General features: G+C 42.7%; 1 protein-coding gene across 1 annotated transcript in view; it reads left to right on the top strand.

Annotated features, from left to right (window-relative positions):
* Nucleotides 1-5,199, top strand: part of LOC124720307 (speckle-type POZ protein-like) — a 100,456-nt gene extending 95,257 nt beyond the window's left edge. Inside the window, exon 3 of the mRNA XM_047245615.1 lies at nt 4,682-5,199. Within this exon, the coding sequence (XP_047101571.1) occupies nt 4,682-5,156 (475 nt within the window). The 3' untranslated portion in view covers nt 5,157-5,199. The remainder of the gene's footprint in view (nt 1-4,681) is intronic.
* The last annotated feature ends 20,990 nt before the right edge of the window (nt 5,200-26,189 follow it).

Consider the following 26,189-nt stretch of genomic DNA (forward strand, 5'->3'; position numbering starts at 1 on the left):
CTGATGTCATGGACCGTACGAATACCTCTGTTCCTCCCCTTGCTCCTAGCTTCCAGTACTTGGGCCACACCCCACCATCTGCACTTAACACTCCCATCACTACACAGGACATCAGCCTCACACTCCGCACTAAACACAACACTGCTCCGGGCCACGACTGCATTACCTACCGCCACCTCAAACACTGCCCTCCCTCCTTCCTTTCCATCCTTGCCACCCTCTACAATGTCATCCTTGCCACTGGCTTCTATCCTCACCTGTGGAAAACCTCCCGTATCCTGATGTTCTCCAAACCCAACAAGCCTCCATCTGATGCCTCTTCCTATCGTCCTATCTGTCTCACATCTGTGTTCAGCAAGCTCTTGGAATCCATCCTTTCACGGGACATCCATCTCCACCTCCACCAAAACCACCTCCTCCCAAACACGCAATGTGGCTTTCGACCTTCCTTCTCTGCTGATGACCAACTCCTCCGCCTCACTCACCTCCTCTCCCTCCAGCTTAACTCCCGTCGCTACGCCATTTTTGTCTCACTTTGACCTCGAAAAGGCCTACGACCGTGTCTGGCATCTCGGTCTCCTGTTTAAACTCCAAACCTACGCCCTTCCTATCAACTACATCCGTCTGGTGGCCTCCTTCCTCTCCCACCGCCCCTCCTATGTTACCATCCATAATGCCAATTCCCACACCTTCTACCCCTCTGCAGGTGTGCCCCAGGGCTCTGTCCTCTCCCCTCTCCTCTACCTCCTGCACACGGCAGATATGCCCCAACCCCCCTCCCCTCCAGTACACCTCTTGCAATATGCTGATGACACCGGATTCCTCGCCCTCGCTCCTACCCTCCAACGGTCCCAACGCCTTCTCCAGAATCACCTTGACCTTTTTGCTGCATGGTGTAACCAGTGGCTCCTGAAACGCAATCCTTCCAAGACCCAGGCTGTCGCTAGGTGTGAATTTTATGTCTCTTGCGAACAGAATCCAGACTGTCGCCGTGTTTTTTAATTGTCTGTCTATTGTTTTACTTGTCTGCTTCGTATGTATTTTATTAGCATCATCATCCGTCTGTTCTTTGTTTTAAGTTCCACGATTTCTTTTCGCCATGTTACTCTTCAAGTCTCCGATTTTATCGCCTGTTTTTATTATTTTATTCTCTTCATCTTTCTCACAAAGTCTGTAGGCTGAAGAGCGGCATACTAAGCTGCTGCGAGCCCGCCCCCTTCGGGGGGAATTGAAATTCAATAAAGGAAAAAAAATTCTCGCGAGTTACTGTTTAAATGCAGAGTGTTTTGCAGTCGCATAGGTCTTACACTCGCCTTCCATGCCGTCTATTTCCTCTGTGCTATACAGCTCTTCTGATACGAATTATGGAGGTAAAAAAGATCTCCACGTGCCGATTAACACTAGAAAGTTTTCAAAATCCGCACTCGGTTATGATGCGAATTAAGGCTGGACATATTTCAGTGACAGTCATTTCAAATTTAAATTCTTTTACTTTGCATGTAACTTATCGTAAATGATATACGAGTGGCACAAAACGATGAATTTTGGATTGTTGTTGAAAGGGGGGCTGCAAACGCGGTAATATACAAGTGAAAGCGTGTTTTTCGAGTATATTTTGGCGGTGTCAACTTTGAAGGGCCACAGATGGCAAACCACAATCACGTTAAAAATTTACTTTCCACAGTTTAAAGATAACCCGCAAATATTCGCAACAGACGTACGCTCTTATCTGCAGCACAGTTACTACTGGGGATATCCGCACTAGCGCAGACCTGTTACTATAAGTAGTGTTGGTTTCGAGTGAAAGCTGTGTGAGGATTATTAGCGCACAGATAAAAAAAAATAAAATAGGCAGCGTCTATAGTTTCCACTCGTTCACTTTGCTCGCTCTAGTATATACTAGGATTTAGAGGGACCGATGACCTAGCAGTTAGATGAGGGCTATCATTCTTTTATTTCACTGTTGCTATTTCAGCTTTAGAGCCATTTTCAAGTACAAAGGGAAAGGTCTTGTAGGGTAATGCTTCTTAAATTGTTTACCAAATGTTACCACACTATGCTTTGCATTTCGTTATCCGTATCTTATATTGGTTTCAGTTTTCACATTGCACACAAAAATGCCTCTACAGCCAAAATTACGATAGTGAAGTGAATAAATAGTTTAAAAAAAGTCCAAATCGCAGCAAAGATTTCATTTAAAAATTGTATGATACGATTCTTGTACAGGAAGGGCTGCCACTTTATATCAGAATATAAGATCGACAAATTTAGATACGATACAATGCTTAGGGCTCTTTATTAATTCTTACTCGTACCTAATTTATTGATTTACCTGAACTTAAAATCCACTTCCGTACCTTTCTTTATCTTCGACTGGAAATCTGAACACTGTTAGTTCAGGATTTGTCCGTCTTCTCCTTCCACAGTTGATACACTCGCAGACCCTCGGCATGACGACTCGATCCACTACCACCGGTATGTCAGAAACTGCTGTACTTCACAGTCGCCAAATGGTGGAAAGCTGCACGCGTTCGGACCATGTTGCCACATATTTCACAGAACGGAGTGCCATCTAGTGGTTGGTGCCACAAGTAAGGGTGCGACGCTGTTGCCGCCTGGTGGCCGTTCCCTGACAAGGGTTGCCTGCTAGACCAAGCGACCGGGCAATCTGTTTCTTACGTGATCTGGGGTGTTACGATGCTCGAACTCTAAACGTCTGGCAACTACACACAGATGTATCAGATAATTAGGTGCGGAAAACTTCTCTTGCTACTTTCGTGGAATTGCCAGAGCAGTGCATCTTCCTACTTCCACGTTATGTTGTTTTAATAGCCTACTAAAGATGTACAAAACTTGAAGTAAATCCGTGCTTCCACTGTTGTCGCCTCCCTTGTTAGCCACATTTCTAACACTGACGCTAGCCTGCTAAAAATGATCGCTGTAGCGCCGGTTCATCACAGACAAAAACGAGAATCACAGGAAAACAACAAGGCACGTTTTATGTGGGGAAAGTAATGTACGAGGTCTGTCTGACAGGTATTCGACCTTTGATTTTTTTCCCCCCGCAAAATAGGGACGATAGCGCGGCGCCACTGTACACAGTAAAGGAAGAGAGACCTTTATGCGCATGCGTGAATTTTGTCCCCGCTTTCCAGCACGTCAGGCGCTGAGTGAGGTTCTACACAACGTGTTCGTCGGATTACCGATTCTCTCAAGATGACTGAACGTGTTGAGCAAAGATACTGCATCAAATTTTGTTCAAAGCTTGCTGATTCTCAAAGCGAGACAATTCACAAGATTTAGAAGGTGTTTCGAGAAGGTGCGATGGGTTCGACACAAATTAAGGAGTGGTTCAACCGATTCAAAAATGGCCGCCTGACACTGGAGAGCGACCAGCGTTCTGTCAGTCCCCACACTGCTCGGAGTGCAGCTGTTGTTGAGAGGGTGCAACATTTGGTGGTTTCAGATCGTCGGTTGACCGTGCACGAGATTGCCCGAGAGGTTGGAGTGGGTAAAGATTCTGCACATGCAATTTTGCGTCATTATTTGAACTTTCACTGAGTGGCTGCGAAAGTCGTGCCCAAGTTGTTGTCTCTGGAAGAAAAAGTTCTCCGTTTTGACGTTGCACAGGACCTTCTGCACACCACCAGCACTTATCCTGGGTTCCTGAACACTGTGATAACTGGAGATGAGTCACGGGTGTACGGGTACGACCCAGAAACAAGAAGACAGTCGTCGCGATGGAAGCATCCCGAGTCTCCGAGGCTGAAGAAAGTGCGGCAGGTGCGTGGATGATGCTGACTGTCTTCTTTGATGTCCGTGGAATTGTGCATCACGAATACACACCGGAAGGACAAACAGTGACAAAGGAGTACTATCAAGATGTTCTCTGGCGACTCCGAGACGCAGTTCGGCGCAAGAGGCCAGCTGTGTGTACAGTGAAAAACTAGCGACTGCATCACGACGACGCCCCCAGACATTCATCCCACTTCATGCATAATTTCTAGACCAATCATGGAATTACAGCCGTTCGCCAACCTCCATACTTTCCAGACATGGCTCCTTGCGATTTCTGGTTGTTTCCAAAACTGAAGACGCCACTGAAAGGACCCTGTTCTGAGAGTAGAGAAGAGATAATGTGGAACACGACGACTGAGCTGAACACCATTCCAAAAGAAGACTTCCAAAGGTGTTTCTGGCAGTGGAAGGATCGGTGGGCTAAGTGTGTGCAAGCACAAGGGGCCTAGTTTGAAGGGGATTAGGGTCCCAACCCCGTCAGGTATTCGAAACATTTTTTTATGGCCAAAGGTCGGATACTTTCTAGACAGGCCTTGTATATTAAGAAAGAGGGGGTAAAAACAGTCTTAGATGGGTGTGGAGAAGGGAAGAGGAGACAGGGAAAGATGAGATGTCCAATCCCAGAAAGTTTTCAGACAGGCTGCAGAAGAAATGGAGACACGAAGGACCTGCTAACATAACAGAAAGCGTGTGATATGTGGAGTGCTAATCCAGGTTCTTATAGGTTGCTCTTATTTTTTATACAAATATCATCCTCAGTTAAGTTGACCTGCTGTTTTCAACACAAAAAGCAACAGCTGTGTGTGTCAGCTCTGCATACTGTGTTTATGCCATGTGATTATTGTTGCAGCAAATGATGGAGCAATTATACTGTGCATTGCAGGATCTTATCCACAGATGAGAAGCAGAAGCTGGGACTGCGTCTGGCAGAGGCAGCAAAACGTGGAAATGTGTTGGAGGTACGGCAGCTGCTGGCCATGGGTGCACCACTTGATGGGAGGACCACTCTCGGGAATACTGCACTGCACTGTGCAGTACTAAACAAGCAAGTGGAAGTTGTCAAGTGCCTTCTCGATGCTGGAGCTGACGTCAGAGCCACCGACTCGTGTCTGCAGACACCTCTGCACACCGCCGCATCGATATTTGACCAGAAGGTTATGTGTATACTCATAGCGGCATCAGCACCTCTAGACGCTAAGGATCGTTGGGGCAAGACACCGCTCCACTGGGCTGCAGAATCGAATGTACAAGCTGTGAAGACACTGCTGATGGCTGGTGCTAGCACGGACATAAAGAATTACAATGGGAAGATACCTGCAAAGGTAGCAACCGCAGAAACAAAACCAATGTTTAAGTAATAGCAAATCTCATATATTGATCAACTTTCATTCCTTTAGTTGTATGGCTCTAAATTTTACAATAAACCATTTTTGAAGATTTTCTTTTTCAGGTACTACATTCCAACTGATATCACCCACATAGTTAGGGTATTCACAAAACATGTGCACTATATCAAGTAAATATAAATTCCCACGTTAACATTTTTCAAATGAGAAAACTCTCAAAATTGTGTGGCACTACAAGGACAATTTAACACTAAATACTTTATTTCAGTGACGTTTGCACATTCACACAGAATTTTGTGGTCCATGACACTTGAGTGCATTAAATATACATGCAATGTTAGATGTAGTTGAGATGAAAATTAGGCAAGTTGGTACAGGGGGTACTAACAATCTGCAATTGTTTGCCGATGATGCTGTGGTGTACCGTAAGGTGTCAAAGCTGAGTGACTGTAGGAAGATACGAGACAACTTGGACAATATTTCCAGTTAGTGTGATGAAAGGTAGCTAGCCCTAAATGTGGAAAAATGTAAGTTAATGTGGTTGAATATGGGGAGCAAACCTATAATGTTTGTATATGGTATTACTAGTATCCTGCTTGACACAGTCAAGTCGTTTAAATATCTGGGCATAATGTTACAAAGCGATATGAGATGGAATGAGCATGTGGGAACTGTGGTAGGGAAGGAAAATGGTCGACTTAAGTTTATTGGGAGAATTTTAGGAAAGAGTGGTTCAGCTGTGTCGGAGACGGCGTATAGGACACTGGTGTGACCCGTTCTTGGGTGCTGCTCCAGCGTTTGGGGTGTGTGTCAGGTTGTACTGAAGGAAGGCATCAAAGCAATTCAGAGGCAGACTGCTAGATTTGTTACTGGCAGGGTTGAACAAAACACAAGTGCTACGGAGACACTTTGGGAACTCAGATGGGAATCCGTGGAGGAAAGGTGATGTTCTTTTCAAGAAACAAAGCTGACAACCAAACGATTCTACTGCTGCCAACATACATTGTGCTTAAGGACCACAAAGATAAGGTAAGAGAAATTAGGGCTCATACAGAGGCATATAGTCAGTCAAAATTTTTCCCTCGCTCTGTTTGCGAGTAGAACAAGAAAGCAAATGACTATAGTTCAATACTTTTATCTTGGCGGTTCGCGCATGCCCGCCCAGACGCGTTTGCCAGTAGTACGTGCCAAGAGAAGCAGCGCCATAGTATAGTATAGTTCGCAAACTTACGTTTAGGGGGGGGGGGCGCAGTTTATGAAGTAAAGCCACCACGACCGCATTGACCCTTTCGCTGCTACAGAGACGTGCTCCCTGCATTCCGCGCTGTGCGCGATTTTGTCAGCACTGCACTGGTCGCCTGTGCAGACACATGGTGTTCCGACTGCTTTGACACACTTTATCATTCGATTTCACAAAAACTATTTGGCCCAATAAATTGATTTTTACACAGCTTCTTGACTGATACATATCCCCCATAAATGACTTAATTTTGTTTCGATGTTCAACGCAGTTATTGTGCAGTATTAAATGTAGTAAACCACTGCACGAAATTTTGAAGAATTCCCAGAGGTAAAAGTCCATAGCATATGGTTGATTTCAGTTGAAACAAGAAATTTCCAAAAAATCCATTCAAACGAATAAAATTCATGAAGTAAGACACTTCGATATTGTTTTTAAATAAAGAAAATATTAAGCACAGAATGTTTGAACTCGGGACCTTTCGCTTAGCAGCCAAACACTTTAACCATTACACTAACGCAGCTCACCGTTTAATGTGATTCCTGGAGGACTTTAAACTAGGACGCGAAATACCGGCAGACACTGTTGGTATGACTATGAATTACTCACGTTTTGTCGCAGTAGAATAGGAAATAAACAATTACTGCTGTTCTTTATTGCGAAAAAAGTGGTTAGTGAGAATGATACAAACACCTTTCCTAGCTATCGCCTGAATTAGAAGGCTTATTGCTTGTTTGGTTTAATTAATTAATAGAATATGAAGCAATTGGTATAAAGAATGCTTTTTCCAAACATTCTATAAAAGAATGTCTGCTATCAAGACATTGCTTTTGTTCAGTTACTTTATTTATGACTGAACGTTTCTAAAACTGAAGACACTCGTCCGTGCTCTGCACTGCAGTCGAGCTCTGGCAACGTCGTTCTCTGTTCACTGGCTGACTGTGTTTTGTGACGTCAGATGCGCAGAACGAACCTAAACTCGGCCGCCGTCGTAAATGACGCGCACTTTAGTAGAGGCACAGTGTACCATTTGCCACGCACAGTACAGTGGCTTGCGGAGTATCGATGTACATGTCGACGTAGATGTATTTCCACTGAGCTGAAATAAGACAGTGCCAGAGAAGGAGAGACAGCGAAAGTAGTCCACAGCTCTCACTGGCAGGTAACCACATTGTGCTGAACAAGTTCACCTACCCTGTTCAAATAATGCAGTTATAACAGCAACATTTTGGGTAGAATCTTACATTGATGATGTCATTTAAATTGCTGGACATTAAGATGTGTGTATCTCTTTTCTAAAATCATTGGAGGAAGTGGCAACAAAACGACTATTCATGTTGGTGTGTAGAATATATGACTCTGGCGATATACCATCTGACTTTCGGAAAAGCATCATCCACACAATTCCGAAGATGGCAATAGCTGACAAGTGCGGGAATTATCGCACTATCAGCTTAACAGCTCATGCATCGAAGCTGCTTACAAGAATAATATACAGAAGAATGGAAAAGAAAATTGAGAATGCGCTAGGTGACGATCAGTTTGGCTTTAAAAGGGACGAGAGAGGCAATTCTGACGTTACGGCTAATAATGGAAGCAAGGGAAAAGAAAAATCAAGACACGTTCATAGGATTCGTCGACCTGGAAAAAGCGTTCGACAATATAAAATGGTGCAAGCTGTTCGAGATTCTGAAAAAAGTAGGGGTAAGCTAGAGGAGAGACGGGTCATATACAATATGTACAACAACCGAGGGGGAATAATAAGAGTGGACGATCAAGAACGAAGTGCTCGTATTAAGAAGGGTGTAAGACAAGGCTGTAGCCTTTCGCCCCTACTCTTCAATCTGTACATCGAGGAAGCAATGATGGAAAGAAAAGAAAGGTTCAGGAGTGGAATTAAAATACAAGGTGAAAGGATATCAATGATACGATTCGCTGATGAGATTGCTATCCTGAGTGAAAGTGAAGAAGAATTAAATGATCTGCTGGACGGAATGAACAGTCTAATGGGTACACAGTATGGTTTGAGAGTAAATCGGAGGAAGACGAAGGTAATGAGAAGTAGTAGAAATGAGAACAGCGAGAAACTCAACATCAGGATTGATGGTCACGAAGTCAATGAAGTTAAGGCATTCTGCTACCTAGGCAGTAAAATAACCAATGACGGACGGAGCAAGGAGGACTTCAAAAGCAGACTCGCTATGGCAAAAAAGGCATTTCTGGCCAAGAGAGGTCTGCTAATATCAAATACCGGCCTTAATTTGAGGAAGATATTTCTGAGGATGTACGTCTGGAGTACAGCATTGTATGGTAGTGAAACATGGACTGTGGGAAAACCGGAACAGAAGAGAATCGAAGCATTTGAGATGTGATGCTACAGACGAATGTTGAAAATTAGGTGGACTGATAAGGTAAGGAATGAGGAGGTTCTACGCAGAATCGGAGAGGAAAGGAATATGTGGAAAACACTGATAAGGAGAAGGGACAGGATGATAGGACATCTGCTAAGACATGAGGGAATGACTTCCATGGTACTAGAGGAAGCTGTAGAGGGCAAAAACTGTAGAGGAAGACAGAGATTGGAATACGTCAAGCAAATAATTGAGGACGTAGGTTACAAGTAGCACAGGAAAGGAATTCGTGGCGGGCCGTCAGTAGTAGACTGATGAGAAAAAAAAAAACTCTCTTTTCCAGAGTTATGGCATATTACCTCCACTATTTGCTGGATTCCTGAGATACACTGGGAACTGGTGAATGGCAGCAGTGCATCTTCCATTCCGAAAAAACAGCTTATAACTGTGCTGGGAACGTATGGTGGCCTCGGTAGGGATGTTACGCCACGGTGTTGTCAGTCACGGTGGCAGCAACTGGTTCCTGCAGGTTGCCACCTAAACAGCAACACTTGGTGGTACTCAGTTTGAGCACCCTGGCTAGTGTGAACTATTTGCCCCACATGAGGTGTTACAAATTCAGGTTTTCTAAACCTACAGGTATACAGCAACAGTGCATAGGTACCAATACTTGTATAACCAAATAGGGAAACAGAAAACATTAAATACTAGACATATCAGTACATAAACCGCATTTATTTTAAATTTTCTGGCTTTCATTCGTTCGAATAGTTCAATTACATGGCTAAAATTTAAATTAATTTTTTTCAGTTGATGACATTACAAGGTTGCTTGACATTTCCTGGCTCATAGTCGATCTCTGATACGTCTTTATTAGCTTTAATTTGGGAAAACGTCTTTCACAAGTACCATTTCACATAGCGATTGTTAAAAAAAAATTGTGTCACAACAACGCTAATTAAACACACATCTTACAACTAATCATCCATCTTCATAGTTCTAAAATTGTCCATGCAATAATTTTCTCTCCTGTATAAAGTTCTCCAAACAAAAAAGTGGCGTCTAATAACATCTACTTCACTAATCATAGCTGAAGCATTAATCTCGAAATATTTTTAAGATAATTGCTGAATACTTCCCACAATGAATTCAGCTTTTTTCTGCATCCAATAGTAGAGGGTGGTTATAAATAAACTATCGCTCCTTAAGGCAGTGTATACAGGAAACTATTAACCATATGAGTACTCAATTTTATAGGAATAACGTTCAGATAGCACAGCAGGAATTGTGTTCCTTGTGTGGTAGTGTCCTGACTTACTGTTAAGCGCTGGTACTGGTACACGAAGGGAAATGGATAGGTTAAAGTTAGATATAGTGGGAATTAGTGAAGTTCGGTGGCAGGAGGAACAAAACTTTTGGTCAGGTGAGTACAGGGTTATAAATACAAAATCAAATAGGGGTAATGCAGGAGTAGGTTTAATAATGAATAAAAAAATAGGAGTGTGGGTAAGCTACTACAAACAGCATAGTGAACGCATTATTGTGGCCAAGATATACATGAAGCCCACGCCTACAACAGTAGTACATGTTTTTATGCCAACTAGCTCTGCATATGATGAAGAAATTGAGGAACTGTATGATGAGATAAAAGAAATTATTCAGGTGTTGAAGAAAGACGAAAATTTAATGGTCATGGGTGACTGGAATTCGTGAGTAGGAAATGGGAGAGAAGGAAGCATAGTAGGTGAATATGGATTGGGGGTAAGAAATGAAAGAGGAAGCCGCCTGGTAGAATTTTGCACAGAGCATAAATTAATCATAGCTAACACTTGGTTCAAGAATCATGAAAGGAGGTTGTATACATGGAAGAACCCTGGAGATACTAAAAGGTATCAGATAGATTATATAATGGTAAGACAGAGATTTAGGAACCAGGTTTTAAATTGTAAGACATTTCCAGGGGCAGATGTGGACTCTGACACACAATCTATTGCTTATGAACTGTAGATTAAAACCGAAGAAACTGCAAAAAGGTAGAAATTTAAGGAGACCTTGACAAACTGACTAAACTAGAGTTTGTAGAGAGTTTCAGGGAGAGCATAAGAGAACAATTGACAGGAATGGCGGAAAGAAATACGGTAGAAGAAGAATGGGTAGCTCTGAGGGATGAAGTAGTGAAGGCAGCAGACGATCACGTAGGTAAAAAGACGAGGGCTGATAGAAATCCTTGGGTAACAGAAGATATATTGAATTCAATTGATGAAAGGAGAAAATATAAAAATACAGTAAATGAAGCAGGCAAAAAGGAAAACATACCTCTCAAAAATGAGATCGACAGGAAGTGCAGGGATGGCTAAGCAGGGATGGCTAAAGGATAAATGTAGGGATGTAGAGGCTTATCTCACTAGGGGTAAGATAGATACTGCCTACAGGAAAATTAAAGAGAACCACTTGTATGAATATCAAGACCGTACATGGAAACCCAGTTCTAAGCAAAGAAGGGAAAGCAGAAAGGTGGAAGGAGTATATAGAGGGTCTATACAAGGGTGATGTACTTGAGGACAATATTATGGAAATGGAAGAGGATGTAGATGAAGATGAAATGGGAGATACGATACAGCGTGAAGAGTTTGACAGAACGCTGAAAGACCTGAGTCGAAACAAGGCTCCGGGAGTAGACAACATTCCATCAGAACTACTGACGGCCTTGGGAGAGCCAGTCCTAACAAAACTCTACCATCTGGTGAGGAAGATGTATGAGACAGGCGAAATACCCTCAGACTTCAAGAAGAATATAATAATTCCAATCCCAAAGAAAACAGGTGTTGACAGATGTGAAAATTACCGAACTATCAGTTTAATAAGTCACAGCTGCAAAAATACTAACGCGAATTCTTTATAGACGAATGGAAAAACTGGTAGAATTCGACCTCGGGGAAGATCAGTTTGGATTCCGTAGAAATGTTGGAACACGTGAGGCAATACTGACCTTTCTACTTATCTTAGAAGAAAGATTAAGAAAAGGAAAACCTACATTTCTAGCAACTGTAGACTTAGAGAAAGCTTTTGACAATGTTGACTGGAATACTCTCTTTCAAATTCTGAAGGTGGCAAGGGTAAAATACAGGGAGCGAAAGGCTATTTACAATTTGTACAGAAACCTGATGTCAGTTGAGGGGCATGAAAGGGAAGCAGTGGTTGGGAAGGGAGTGAGACGGGGTTGTAGCCTCTCCCCGATGTTATTCTATCTGTATATTGAGCAAGCAGTAAAGGAAACAAAAGAAAAATTCCGGGGTAGGTATTAAAATCCATGGAGAAGAAATAAAAGCTTTGAGGGGCGCCGATGACATTGTAATTCTGTCAGAGACAGCAAAGGACTTGGAAGAGCAATTGAACGGAACGGACAGTGTCTTGAAAGGAGGATATAAGATGAACATCAACAAAAGCAAAACGAGGATAATGGAATGTAGTCGAATTAAGTCTGGTGATGCTGAGGGAATTACATTAAGAAATGAGACACTTAAAGTAGTAAAGGAGTTTTGCTATTTGGGGAGGAAAATAACTGATGATGGTCGAAGTAGAGAGGATATAAAATGTAGACTGACAATGGCAAGGAAAGCGTTTCTGAAGAAGAGGAATTTGTTAACTGATTTAAATGTCAGGAAGTCGTTTCTGAAAGTATTTGTATGGAATGTGGCCATGTACGGAAGTGAGACGTGGACGATAAATAGTTTGGACAGGAAGAGAATAGAAGCTTTCGAAATGTGGTGCTACAGAAGAATGTTGAAGATTAGATGGGTAGATTACGTAACTAATGAGGAGGTATTGAATAGAATTGGGGAGAAGAGGAGTTTGTGGCAAGGCCTTGTTGGCCATAAGCTTATTTTGTGACAGTCTTTTTATTGTGCCTATCTGCGTCTCAGCATATCCGATGTATGTTGAGTAGCAACTATCCATTTCACAATATTGTTACTTTCCAGTCTTGATTTTCCATTGTTCAAGTCATCTCCAGTACGATGTAACTCTACACTGTTATAAATAGGCCAGCACGTCTGAAACATGTCTGAGCAGGACCTTTGAGATCTTCCAGCTGTGGACCAGTATACCACAATTCCACAGGGTTGCAAATAGCCTGATAGGTCTTACCTGCATTGTGACGCCAAGGAGCCAGTATGCCGAGGCATACTGGCTCCTTGGCGTCACAATGCCGAGTCAGTCGGCATATTGATGCATCATCTCAAGTCTGGGTCAGTATGGGAGAAATCCAACAGGTCTGAACTGGATTGTGATGCCATAGAACTGCTTTATTGTGCCCTAGTCGCCATCGTGTATTCAAAGTCGGGCATCTTGAATTCTGATGCCATAGTTAGACTGGTGCCCATGTACCAAGTCAGCCAGCATGACGATGCACAATTTTTCATTTCCTTCCAATTTATTCTTACAAGGGAACATCCCCATCGCACCCCCCTCAGATTTAGTTATAAGTTGGCACAGTGGATTGGCCTTGAAAAACTGAACACAGATCAGTCGAGAAAACAGGAAGAAGTTGTGTGGAACTATGAAAAAATAAGCAAAATATACAAACTGGGCAGTCTATGCGGAAGATTGGCAACGTCAAGGATAGTGTGAGCTCAGGAGCGCCGTGGTCCCGTGGTTAGCGTGAGCAGCTGCGGAACGAGAGGTCCTTGTTTCGAGTCTTCCCTCGATTGAAAAGTTTACTTTCTTTTTTCGCAAAGTAATGATCTGTCCGTTCGTTCATTGACGTCTCTGCTCATTGTAATAAGTTTAGTGTCTGTGTTTTGCGACCGCACCGCAAAACCGTGCGATTAGTAGACGAAAGGACGTGCCTCTCCAATGGGCACCGAAAACATTTGACCGCAAGGTCATAGGTCAAACGATTCCTCTACAGGAAAACACGTCTGATATATTCTATACGACACTGGTGACGGCATGTGCGTCACATGACAGGAATATGTTGTCCACCCACCTAACTTGTACACTTGGCGAATGGGTAAAAAGATTCTTCTACCTTCCGATGTTTGTTTAGGTGTAGCGTCCCCATTCTAGGGCGCAGTTACCTTGCAGCGGACGGTCGGATGGACAGATAATAATTGTGCGAGAATAAAAAATTAAACTTTCCACTCGAGGGAAGACTCGAAGCAAGGACCTCTCGTTCCGCAGCTGCTCACGCTAACCACGGCACTCCTGAGATCACACTATCCTTGACGTTGCCAATCTTCCGCATGGACTACTCAGTTTGTATATTTTGATTATTTTTTTTCATATTTCCACACAACTTTTTCCTGTTTCCTCGATTGATCTGTGTTCAGTTTTTCAAGGCCTATCCACTGTGCCAACGTATAATTAAATCTGAGGGGGGTGCGGTGGGGAGGTTCCCTTGTTAGGATAATAGCACTAAATTCATAAGAAACACACTAGTTGAATTTCCCACCAAAATTTTGAATTTCCCTCCAAAACTTGAACTCCTGCAGTTTTATACGTAATGCAGTTGGTCTTTGTCAGAAGGAAGCAGTGGAGGGGAGGCAATGGGCGTAGGTGTGACAATGGGAGTGGGTTGGGCGTGGGCGTGGGCATCGGTGTGGTGCTGTGGATGAGGATGGTTTTGCTGGTGGAGGTGGGGGTTGGGGTATGGGTACGGGGTGGAGAAGACCCATGACTCATAGATGATGTCATCAGTGATGTCAATATACTAGAAAAGCATGCCAGAACGGTTTTTATGTCTACTGTGACCTACTGGGAGTGAAATTTGTCATTCCTTGATACTCCTGCCTGTGTTTGGTGGCAATCCATGACACTTACGTGAATGAGATCAATGGGATGAGACGGGCCATACTCATTGCCATGCCACATCTGAACTGTCCCATGTGACTAGCACCCAAGAGGACGGACAAACTGATTTCTGGGTAATGTAGGATTCCAAACCACGTTGCTGTTGTTGTGGTCTTCAGTCCAGAGACTGGTCTGATGCAGCTCTCTATGCTACTCTATCCTGTGCAAGCTTCATCATCTCCCAGTACCTATTGCAGCCTACATCCTCCTGAATCTGTTTAGTGTATTCATCTCTTGGCCTCCCTCTACGATTTTTACCCTCCACGCTGCCCTCCAATACGAAATTGGTGATCCCTTAATGCCTTAGAACATGTCCTACCAACCGGTTCCTTCTTCTAGTCAAGTTGTGCCACAAACTTCTCTTCTCCCCAATCCTATTCAATACCTCATTAGTTATGTGATCTACCCATCTAATCTTCAGCATTCTTCTGTAGCACCACATTTCGAAAGCTTCTATTCTCTTCTTGTCCAAACTATTTATCGTCCATGTTTCACTTCCATACATGGCTACGCTCCATACAAATACTTTCAGAAACGCCTTCCTGACACTTAAATCTACACTCGATGTTAACAAATTTCTCTTCTTCAGAAACGCTTTCCTTGCCATAGCCAGTCTACATTTTATATCCTTTCTACTTCGACCATCATCAGTTATTTTGCTCCCCAAATAGGAAAACTCCTTTACTACTTTAAGTGTCTCATTTCCTAATGTAATTCCCTCAGCATCACCCGACTTAATTCGACTACATTCCATTATCCTCGTTTTGCTTTTGTTGATGTTCATCTTATATCCTCCTTTCAAGGCACTATCCATTCCGTTCACTGCTCTTCTAAGTCCTTTGCTGTCTCTGACAGAATTACAATGTCATTGGCAAACCTCAGAGTTTTTATTTCTTCTCCATGGATTTTAATACCTACTCCAAATTTGTCTTTGCTTTCCTTTACTGCTTGCTCAATATAAAGATTGAATAACATCGGGGACAGGTTACAACCCCGTCTCACTCCGTTCCCATCCACTGCTTCCCTTTCATGGCCCTCCACTCTTATAACTGCCATCTGGTTTCTGTACAAATTGTAAATAGCATTTCGCTCCCTGTATTTAACCCCTGCCACCTGCAGAATTTGAAAGAGAGTATTCCAGTCAACATTGTCAAAAGCTTTCTCTAAGTCTACAAATGCTAGAAACGTAGGTTTGCCTTTCCTTAATCTAGCTTCTAAGATAAGTCATAAGGTCAGTATTGCCTCACGTGTTCCAACATTTCTATGGAATCCAAACTGATCTTCCCCGAGGTCGGCTTCTACCAGTTTCTCCATTCGTCTGTAAAGAATTCGCGTTAGTATTTTGCATCCGTGACTTATTAAACTGATTGTTCGCTTATTTTCACATCTGTCAACACCTGCTTTCTTTGGGATTTGAATTATTATATTGTTCTTGGAGGGTATTTCGCCTGTCTCATACATCTTGCTCACCAGATGGTACAGTTTTGTCAGGACTGGCTCTCCCAAGGACGTCAGTAGTTCTGATGGAATGTTGTCTACTCGCGGGTCCTTGTTTCGACTCAGGTCTTTCAGTTACATACCTCTAAACATGAAGCATTCTGGTTTGCACCAAGAGAAGTACCCACACACATTGCAATGATGATGATGCCTGGCTAACTGCCGACTTGTCTGCATGGCGACCATTGTTGCCATTTCCCTTGACATGACAGCAGAGAAAATCGCACCAGCAGCGCACGATAGTCAAAAAATTTCGGTAATGTCACATTTATAAAAATAGCGAGCATAAGGACACTCATACATTGACATCATGTGATATATGGTTTGCAACTGGAATTTTTTCACTTTGTTGACACGTGAATGTATGGAGCCAATGGTAACCTGTTGGTGACACCGACTCTTTGCATAAGTAGAAGCTTAAATCGGATCGTGAGCTCACAGAGAAGTGGCGCCAGTTAGAGAGTACAAAACTTGCGCCTGGCCACTAGCTGCAGTAGTTAATATATTGTGCAATCGCAACGTGAGTATTGCTAAGGCACAATGAAAGCGCTGTTGATTTTGCATGGAACTGGTTTCAGTAGTCGATGGGCAGAACTAATGCTGAGTGTTTTGAGAGTTTGTTTGCAGTTTTCGGACTTAGTATTGAGAATTTCCATATGCCGCTGAGCAACTGGGTAGGTTATCCGACGACTCTCTGAATTACTTGCAGAGTTTCATTAGAATTCCTAACTACAGAAGTTTTGGTAGTTTACTATGGACTGTTGTGAATTATTTGATGGTGGTCGCCGGACTGTGTGGCCGAGCGGTTCTAGGCGCTTCAGTATGGAACTGCGTGACCGCTACGGTCGCAGGTTCGAATCCTGCCTCGGGCGTGGATGTGTGTGATGTCCTTAGGTTAGTTAGGTTTAAGTAGTTCTAAGTTCTAGGGGACTGATGACCTCAGATGTTAAGTCCCATAGTGCTCAGAGCCATTTGAACCATTTGATAGTGGTCATTAAGAAATGGGGTATCAAGAATAGTTAACTGTTGAGGCGGTAATGTATGACGAAAGAGGTGTGAAAATAACTGATTGTTAGTGATGAACGATTTTAAGCAAGTGTAGTATCAGAACATGAACAACACTTCCATGGCTTAATTGGCTGCCTTACGGAACCACCTAAGTGTCGTCTAAAGTAGGATGGGAGGCGGTTTAGATTGGAAGATAACAGATCAAGTGGTGAAATACTATCTTTGTTGTAGTGAATGATTGGTGATAATTCTCTTGTTTCATCCAGGCCAGGTAGATAGGTAATGGTCGTGTTATAGATACTTCGCAAATCCAGGTGCTGTAAGTGAAACGTAAAATAAAACGATTTATTTTATTTATACCTGAAATATTGCGTTTTCACTTCGTTATTGTATTATGCCTGAAATGCCCTTACTTAGTGAAGGGAAACAGAACGATGTGATCTATTCGTCTTCTAACGAAAATGAAGGATAAAATTAAAGATTGCTGTGAGATATGTTTTCAGTAATTTTATTTTAAAGAAAGTATTTGGAAAGAGACTTTGTAATAAATACGAAAGAAACTAACAGCCCGAGATATGATTCGGTTTACAGACACATAATTTACTGCCAGGCTAACTGCGACTATAGTCAGATAACATTTCACGATATAATCACCGCTGCTACGGCACTCTCATAGTGGTACGAAAATATTCTTTGTTGTTATGTTTGAAATCTCTGCAGGAGGAAAGAGTTTTTAATATCCACTTACATAGCTGTAAGGCTAACTAAACGAGTATTCGCTGTATTAGGCAGAATTAATCTGTAACATTTTCACAGGGCTGGGAAATTCGTGGCCATCGTTTGTCGCCAACGGTCTCGCCACGGTGGTAAAACCAGTTGGAATCAGAACACTGAAGAAATGCTGCCACTTGAATGGATGACTGTCCAAGTCTTTCGAGTGCTGTTGGAAAGTGTGATGCACTCAGCCCTTGTAAGGCCAAGTGAGGGTCTACCTGACTGAAAAGTAGCGGTCACAACCACGAAAACTGACAATGGTCGAGCGATCGGTGTACTGACCACATTCCCCTCCATATCTGCATCCAGTGATGCCTATTTTCTGAGGATGACATGGCGGTCGGTTGGTACCACTGGGCCTTCCGAGGCGTCTTCAGATGGACTTTAGTTTTAGTTTATTACTCGAATTCGGATAGGATGGGCACTTAATGCGAGCTCTGAATATAAAATTAATGGGAGCCCTTGTTTGATATTTATGTCAACATATTCCTTCAATCAGCAACTATGCAGATGATACTAGCAAGTTCCATCCCCAACATAATATGGATGTTCATGTAGTGCAGAATATCACCGCTTGTTTCCCATCTCTGACAACAGCTTTGGTATGGAAACACTCGGTGCTGTGGACACTATGGACACAGTGACAAGTCAACGTGAGCATCATGCAGATTTCGGTGTATGCCATTTTTAGCTTGAGAATATACAGGGCGTTTCAAAAAGAAAGAGCAGATTTCAAACATTTATTTCTCAAAAACTACAAATGATAGAAACACAATTCCAACGGTCCTTCACTCAATATGAGTACCAAATGTTACACAACAAATATCAAAACTGTACCTCAATATGAGCACCATTTGTTACACGACACATATCAAACCGGTATCTCATTTCTTGCCACACACGACGCAACTGGTCTTTAGTTACCGAATTCACGGCCGCAACAATTCGATGTCGTACCTCTTGAAGAGTAGCGGGCATAGGTGGGACATAAACACAGTCCTTTATGTACCCCCACAAATAAAAATCGCAGGGAGTAAGGTCTGGTGACCTGGGAGGCCACAGACGATGACATTGATCTTGTGCTCCTGCTCTTCCAATCCACCGTCCTGGAATGGTGTTATTTAGGTACCGTCGTACAGGTTCAGAGAAGTGTGGTGGGGCGCCATCTTGCATGAAGATGAAGTGATTTGAATCTTCCTGAAGTTGAGGAAATAGCCAGTTTTCTAACATGTCCAGGTAAATGGTTCCTGTGATAGTTTTCTCCATGAAAAAGAAAGGTCCATAAACTTTGTTTACCGAAATTGCACAAAAGACGTTAACCTTTGGTGAGTCTCTTTCATGTTGAATAACGTCCCTCGGAGTTTCACTCGCCCAAATTCGTACGTTATGCCGATTAACTTTACCAGAAATGTGAAACGTTGATTCATCTGAAAAAATTAATCGTTCGGCAAAATTGTCCTCTTCCATGTCCTGTAGAATTGCAGTTGAAAATTCGAACCTTTTGTTGTGGTCGTCAGGACGCAATGCTTGCAATAACTGCAGTTTGTACGGCTTCATGTGCAGACGCTTACTCAGAACGCGCCATACCGTTGTTTTAGACATGTTTAGTTCGTGACTTGCCCGTGTCGTGGATTTTCTAGGGCTCCTTTCGTAAGCTGCACGGACACGCTCGACATTTTCATCCGATGTGCGTGGACGACCCGTGCTTTTTCGCTTGCAGATGCAACCATCTTCTACGAATCTGTGATGCCACTCATAAATTTGCTTATGACGAGGCGGCTGTTTGTTGAATTGACGGCGGAATGCACGTTGCACACCAACAATGGACTCTAACTTTGCAAATTGCAGCACACAAAATGATCGTTCCTGTGGTGTCGTCGCCATTTTCCTACAAACAAACGCCAGCGCCACTGCGGATTTGCATGGAACTTCTGCGCGGACCATTGAAAAACTTTGAACCTTTCTCTGACAAGAAACGTTTGAATTGTGTTTCTATCATTTGTAGTTTTTGAGAAATAAATGTTTGAAATCTGCTCTTTCTTTTTGAAACGCCCTGTATATCTCACCATTATCCACAATGACACTATTAACCTTTTTCTTGAATAGAGAGATTTCCTCATAGGGTATCCAGGAGAACCCTCCAAATAGTAGACTTTGTTGAATGGCGTACCCATAGAGGTTGTACATGCAAATAAAGGATGTAACCTAGGTTATAAGATGGCTTCTACTCCTCACTCATCTGCAGGTTATTCGCCCCAGTATACCTGTGCGTAAACTGGCAAAGTTCCACATACAGATGATGGTACAGATGACTCTGAGCGCTATGGGACTTAACTACTGAGGTCATCAGTCCCCTAAGAATTAGTTAAACCTAACTAACCTAAGGACATGACACACAGCCATGTCCGAGGCAGGATTCGAACCTGCGACCGTAGCAGTCGCGCGGTTCCAGACTGTAGCGCCTAGAACCGCTCGGCCACTCCGGCCGGCAGTTCCACATACATCACGCATTTGAAGAGAGCAGCACGTCAACATCGATCAATAGTTCAGTGCTGCCATGTGTTCTTAAAAATGCATCACGTGAAAGCCCTGGCAAGGCGAAATAGAAGGCGCAGCACAGATGGCACGTGTCGAGGCATACTCTCCGCAATTGCTCGGAAATGTCTGTCAGCAGGCGTGCATCGGTGTTTATGTACCATCTAGCATACTTTCCTAAATATTGCAATCTCAAGTTAAACGGTTTTAGGCAGAACTGCAGCTACTCGTGGCTGTGCAAACGCGGCACTATGTTACACAGCTTCCGCCAGTGCTGTTCATAATATTCGATGAGAAGAGGAGTTTACCAACACTTTAAGACTTACTGTGTACCATGACCAGTATCTGCGGAGTAATACCCACGTGCTAGGTTCCACTGTCAGCTGTGTTGAAAGAATACCATACATATTGTAGTAACATGTCTTTTGCAGGTGCTCATGCAGGGTCTGGTAATTATCATGCTGTGCACCATAACAGAAGGCAGTGAGAAAAGTTTTTATTCCACCTGCGTAGGGCTCATGAGAGCCTTCCAGAACATGCAGAAGCACCAGGCAGCCCTGCCTACAGTTCTGCATGCGGTAAGTGAAGATAGAGGTGTTAAGTTGTATCAAGACGTTACTATTCTCTGGCGTGCATCTTAAAAATATGATAAAATACACATTACCGGTAAATAATAGAAACTATAGACAGACTGACGATGTTTTGCATTAGTCCCCCGTGTGAAACATAGCTTACTCGATTATCCACATCTGTAGCAAAAACCCTATGAGTAAAGTCTCCATATGGCAGCACTTTCGGACATAACCTCTAAAAAAATGTGTTCATAATATTACACTGTGTGTGTGCAAGGTATATGATATAAAAACTTCGGTAAACGCCGATAAATAGTGCTAGGAGCTAATGTAAGTCATTTACTTAAAATATATGCTACCTGTGCAAGCTTCTCATTATTTCATATGTAAAATTGTCAATATGCGGTCCATGTGTATCGCTATTGAAATCGTACTGCTTTACATTGCACCCAATTTTTTTTTTACGATTCCATGTGTATATCATTCGTAATTCACATTTATCAGAGGAGAATACCACACCATTCAGAATCCAAATCAGTATCATTAACGTTTCCTCACACACGCACAGAACTAATGGGAGTATGGGAATTTCGCTTCTTCACCATATCTCTCTCTCTCTCTCTCTCTCTCTCTCTCTCTCTCTCTCTCTCTCTCTCTTTTTCTATCTACATATCTTGAGCACAGATCTGTGTGTCATTTTGGGAGCAGATGGTACTTTGAGTCGAATAGTTTTCTTCCTTAGGACAAACTTGCAGCTTTCTAAGAGAGTATGCAAGAGATTGTAGTTTTCGATGACAGTAACAAAGAGATCTCAAGATATTTTGTTCTAGTACTCATGTCACAAAAATTTCAGCCATTTCCTATGTACAAATACAGCTATCCTGTATGACCATGATGTGTCTGGATTTTACAATGTGTTTTAACATTTTTTTAAAACATGTCAGCAGTTTTTTCGATTTTTATTTTTTCCATTATATATGTAAATGAACAAGTGTAGATATGCTCTCATTGCTCCCATTACAAGGTCTGGGTCGATATTTTTACCATACAACTGTCATAATGAGTATTTAGAAACTATACCTCTTCCAAATGGCAACATGCATAACACTAATTGACAAAACCAATGCACATAAATGGACAGCTGTGAGGTTAGCATGTTGCCTCTATTCTGACGTAAACACACAACTCAGCTACACCGTTTTGTGTGTCTCGAAGGAGGATCTGACCACGTTATGTATGGAATATTGTTCATGGTGGATCTTCAATGTGAATATTGCTCAGGGTGGACTCTCCATGCGCTACATTCAGGAACACTGTTCAGGGTGGACACACCTGCACGAAATCCAGGATAATGGCTGGGATGGATGTATCCGCGCAAATTCCAGGACAATATTCCACTTGTGCATAAATCTGGGGATAAAATTTGGATCCAGGAGGTAAGGCATAGGCATGGGAAATAATGCAACTGAGCTATGTGTGTTCACAAAAGCATAACTTCAACACTCAACCCTTACACCATCCATGTATGTGCATGTGTTTTAGTATTGGCACGTAAAAGGTATAACCCCAAGTGTAAATCAATTATTGTGATAAATTGGGTTGCTTTACGCAAATTAGGTTGCTAGGACATGTTCTGAGGCATCAGGGGATCACAAATTTAGCATTGGAGGGCAGTGTGGAGGGTAAAAATCGTAGGAGGAGACCAAGAAATGAATGCACAAAGTAGATTCAGAGTGGTGTAGGCTGCAGTAAGTACTGAGAGATGATGAAGCTTGCACAGGATAGAGTAGGATGGAGAGCTGCATCAAACCAGTTTCAGGACTGAAGACCACAACAACAACAACAACAACGCCCAATTTCACTTTCAAGGGCTAAAAACTTCCCAAAAGGTATTTGGCATTTAGGTTTAGAGGGAATATCTTCGAAACGATGAAATACGAAAATAGTTTTAGTATTAAAGTTTACATGTAACTAATATTATCGAAAATTGTATAATTACAGCGAAGCGCCAAAGAAACTGGTATAGGCATGCGTGTCCAAATACAGAGATGGCTATGTAAACAGGCAGGATAGGCCGCTACTGACGGCAACGCCTATATAAGACAACAAGTGTCTGGCGCAGTTGTTAGATCGGCTACTGCTGCTACAGTGTCAGGATTTAAGTGAGTCTGAACGTGGTGTTGTAGTCGGCGCACGAGCGGTGGGACACAGCATCTCCGAGATAGCATCAAGTCGGGATTTTCGGTACGACCGTTTCACTAGTGAACCGTGAAAATCAGGAATTCGGTAATACATCAAATCTCCGACATCGCTGCGACCGGAAAAAGATCCTGCAAGAATGGGGACGACGACGCCTGAATAGAAACGTTCAACATGACAAAAGTGCCACATTCTGCAACCCTTCTGCGTATCTGGGAACATTGAAACGTGCTGTTCAGTAGAAATCTCCAACCCCTCCTACTATCACGGATTTATGGACAGCCCTGCGGGATTCATGGTGTCGGTTCCCTTTAGCATTACTTCAGACATTCCTCGTCGTGTTGCAGCACTTCTGCATTCTCTCCGGGACCCTACACGATATTATAGAGCGCGCCATTTACGACGGCGGCCGAGTTTAGGTTCGTTCTGCGCATCTGACATCACAAACCATAGGGAGCCAATGGACAGAGAACGACGTTGCCAGAGCTCGACTGTAGTGCAGAGCATGGACGAGTGTCTTCAGTTTTGGAAACGTTCAGTCACAAATAAAGTAATTGAACAAAAGCAATGTCTTGATAGCAGACTTTCTATAAAAGAAAGTTTGGCAAAAGCATTCTTTATACGAATTGCTTCATATTGTATTAATTAATTAAACCAAACAAGCAATAAGCTTCCTAATTCAGGCGATAGCAACGAAATTCATTCTCACTAACTGCTTTTTCGCAATAAAGAACAGTGGTAATTGTTTATTTCCTATTGTACTTCGACGAAACATGAGTAATTCATAGTCATACCGACAGTATGTGTGGGTATTTTGCGTGATATTTCAGAGACCTCCAGCAGTTCCGTCGAAGGATGAGCTGTGTTAGCGTAATGGTTAAGGTGTTTAGCTGCTAAAGGAAAGGTTCTGAGTTCAAATCTCCTTCGGCACCCAGTATTTCCTTTATTTAAAAACAATATCGAACTGTCTTACTTCATGAATTTTATTCATTTGAACGCGATTTTTTGAAATTTCTAGTGTTTTGTCTCTTCATTATAATCATAATAAGTTTTCGGTTTTTCTAATTTTGTCCTCCAATATTTCTTTTCACAGCAATTAAAAACAATGAAGAGGCACACATACAATATTCATGTTATCTGCTTTGTTTGTATATTATCTCTTCCGCAGTCGCTGTCTTAATATTCATATTAAGATATATTCTTTTGCGACAGTATTAAAAGTATTATTTAGAGCAGAATTTCGGCTCGTTCGTTGGCGAGCTACTTGATTGTCTGACGCAACTATTTGCTTCCCTGCTTTGGCAACATCATTATATTCAATGTTTTCGTCGACTGATCTATGTTTGTCAAGTATTTGCTGTCAGTTGTGACAAACACGAATTGTTTGCGGACTGCACCTCGCTGACAATATATTTTAGTTTCTATGTTTTATTACGTCCACAATTCAGTTTTGTCTACTTTGCCAACTTTGTTTTTTCGAAAAAAGCGGAATGACTCTGGTATAAATGAAAGTTTTAATACAGTCGCTGTTTATGTTATAAAGGGTGTTCATTTTAACTGGGGACATTCTATAATCTCTTGAAAACGACACACAGAGCCAAAAGAAATCCTAATGAAAATAAGTTCCTCTCGGGAGGGGACATCAAATTATAACAAATTTGACCACAAATTCGTCGGATTTGGTATCATTGGATGTCCCACAGTTTTGTTTAATGTATTTTGTCTACTTCCTTTTGATTGATTGATGTGTTTTAAAATAAAGCCAAATGCGCCCGGTGTAAATAAAACTTTTATTACATTCGCGAAAGACGGAACATTTCTCAATATTACATGCGACACCTATCTGGCCCTTAAATTAAATGAGATATTGTTATACAGCAAATTTTATATGAAATTTAGGTATCTTGTCCACATTTCATTCTCAACATTGTGGCAACTAAAATCTACCATATGGAAAGTATACTCTATGGACTTTTACCTCTGCAAACTCTTCAAAATTTCGTGCAATTGTTTACTACATTTAATGCTGCACAATAACTGCATTGAACATGGAAACAAAATTAAGTCATTTATGGGGCGAAGGTATCAGTCAAGAAGATGTGTAAAAATCAAACGTAAGTTTGCGAACTATACTATACTATGGCGCTGCTTCTCTTGGCGCGTGCATCGTTGACAACTGGCAACGCAGCAATCTCCCGCGTCTGGGCGGGCATGCGCGAGCCGCCGAGATGGAAGAATTGAACTATAGGCAGGTATTACAGTTTCTTTGGCTTTTCAGCGTATATACCTGTATAATCATAAATATGAAGTACACTTTCTGAAAATAAGTTGTCAGAGTTCTTTCAAAATATCTAATGAAAATACACTCCTGGAAATGGAAAAAGGAACACATTGACACCAGTGTGTCAGACCCACCATACTTGCTCCGGACACTGCGAGAGGGCTGTACAAGCAATGATCACACGCACGGCACAGCGGACACACCAGGAACCGCGGTGTTGGCCGTCGAATGGCGCTAGCTGCGCAGCATTTGTGCACCGCCGCCGTCAGTGTCAGCCAGTTTGCCGTGGCATACGGAGCTCCATCGCAGTCTTTAACACTGTTAGCATGCCGCGACAGCGTGGATGTGAACCGTATGTGCAGTTGACGGACTTTGAGCGAGGGCGTATAGTGGGCATGAGGGAGGCCGGGTGGACGTACCGCCGAATTGCTCAACACTTGGGGCGTGAGGTCTCCACAGTACATCGATGTTGTCGCCAGTGGTCGGCGGAAGGTGCACGTGCCCGTCGACCTGGGACCGGACCGCAGCGACGCACGGATGCACGCCAAGACCGTAGGATCCTACGCAGTGCCGTAGGGGACCGCACCGCCATATCCCAGCAAATTAGGGACACTGTTGCTCCTGGGGTATCGGCGAGGACCATTCGCAACCGTCTCCATGAAGCTGGGCTACGGTCCCGCACACCGTTAGGCCGTCTTCCGCTCACGCCCCAACATCGTGCAGCCCGCCTCCAGTGGT

Source organism: Schistocerca piceifrons, chromosome 11 (genome assembly GCF_021461385.2).
Source record: "Schistocerca piceifrons isolate TAMUIC-IGC-003096 chromosome 11, iqSchPice1.1, whole genome shotgun sequence".
Taxonomy (NCBI): Eukaryota; Metazoa; Arthropoda; class Insecta; order Orthoptera; family Acrididae; genus Schistocerca; species Schistocerca piceifrons.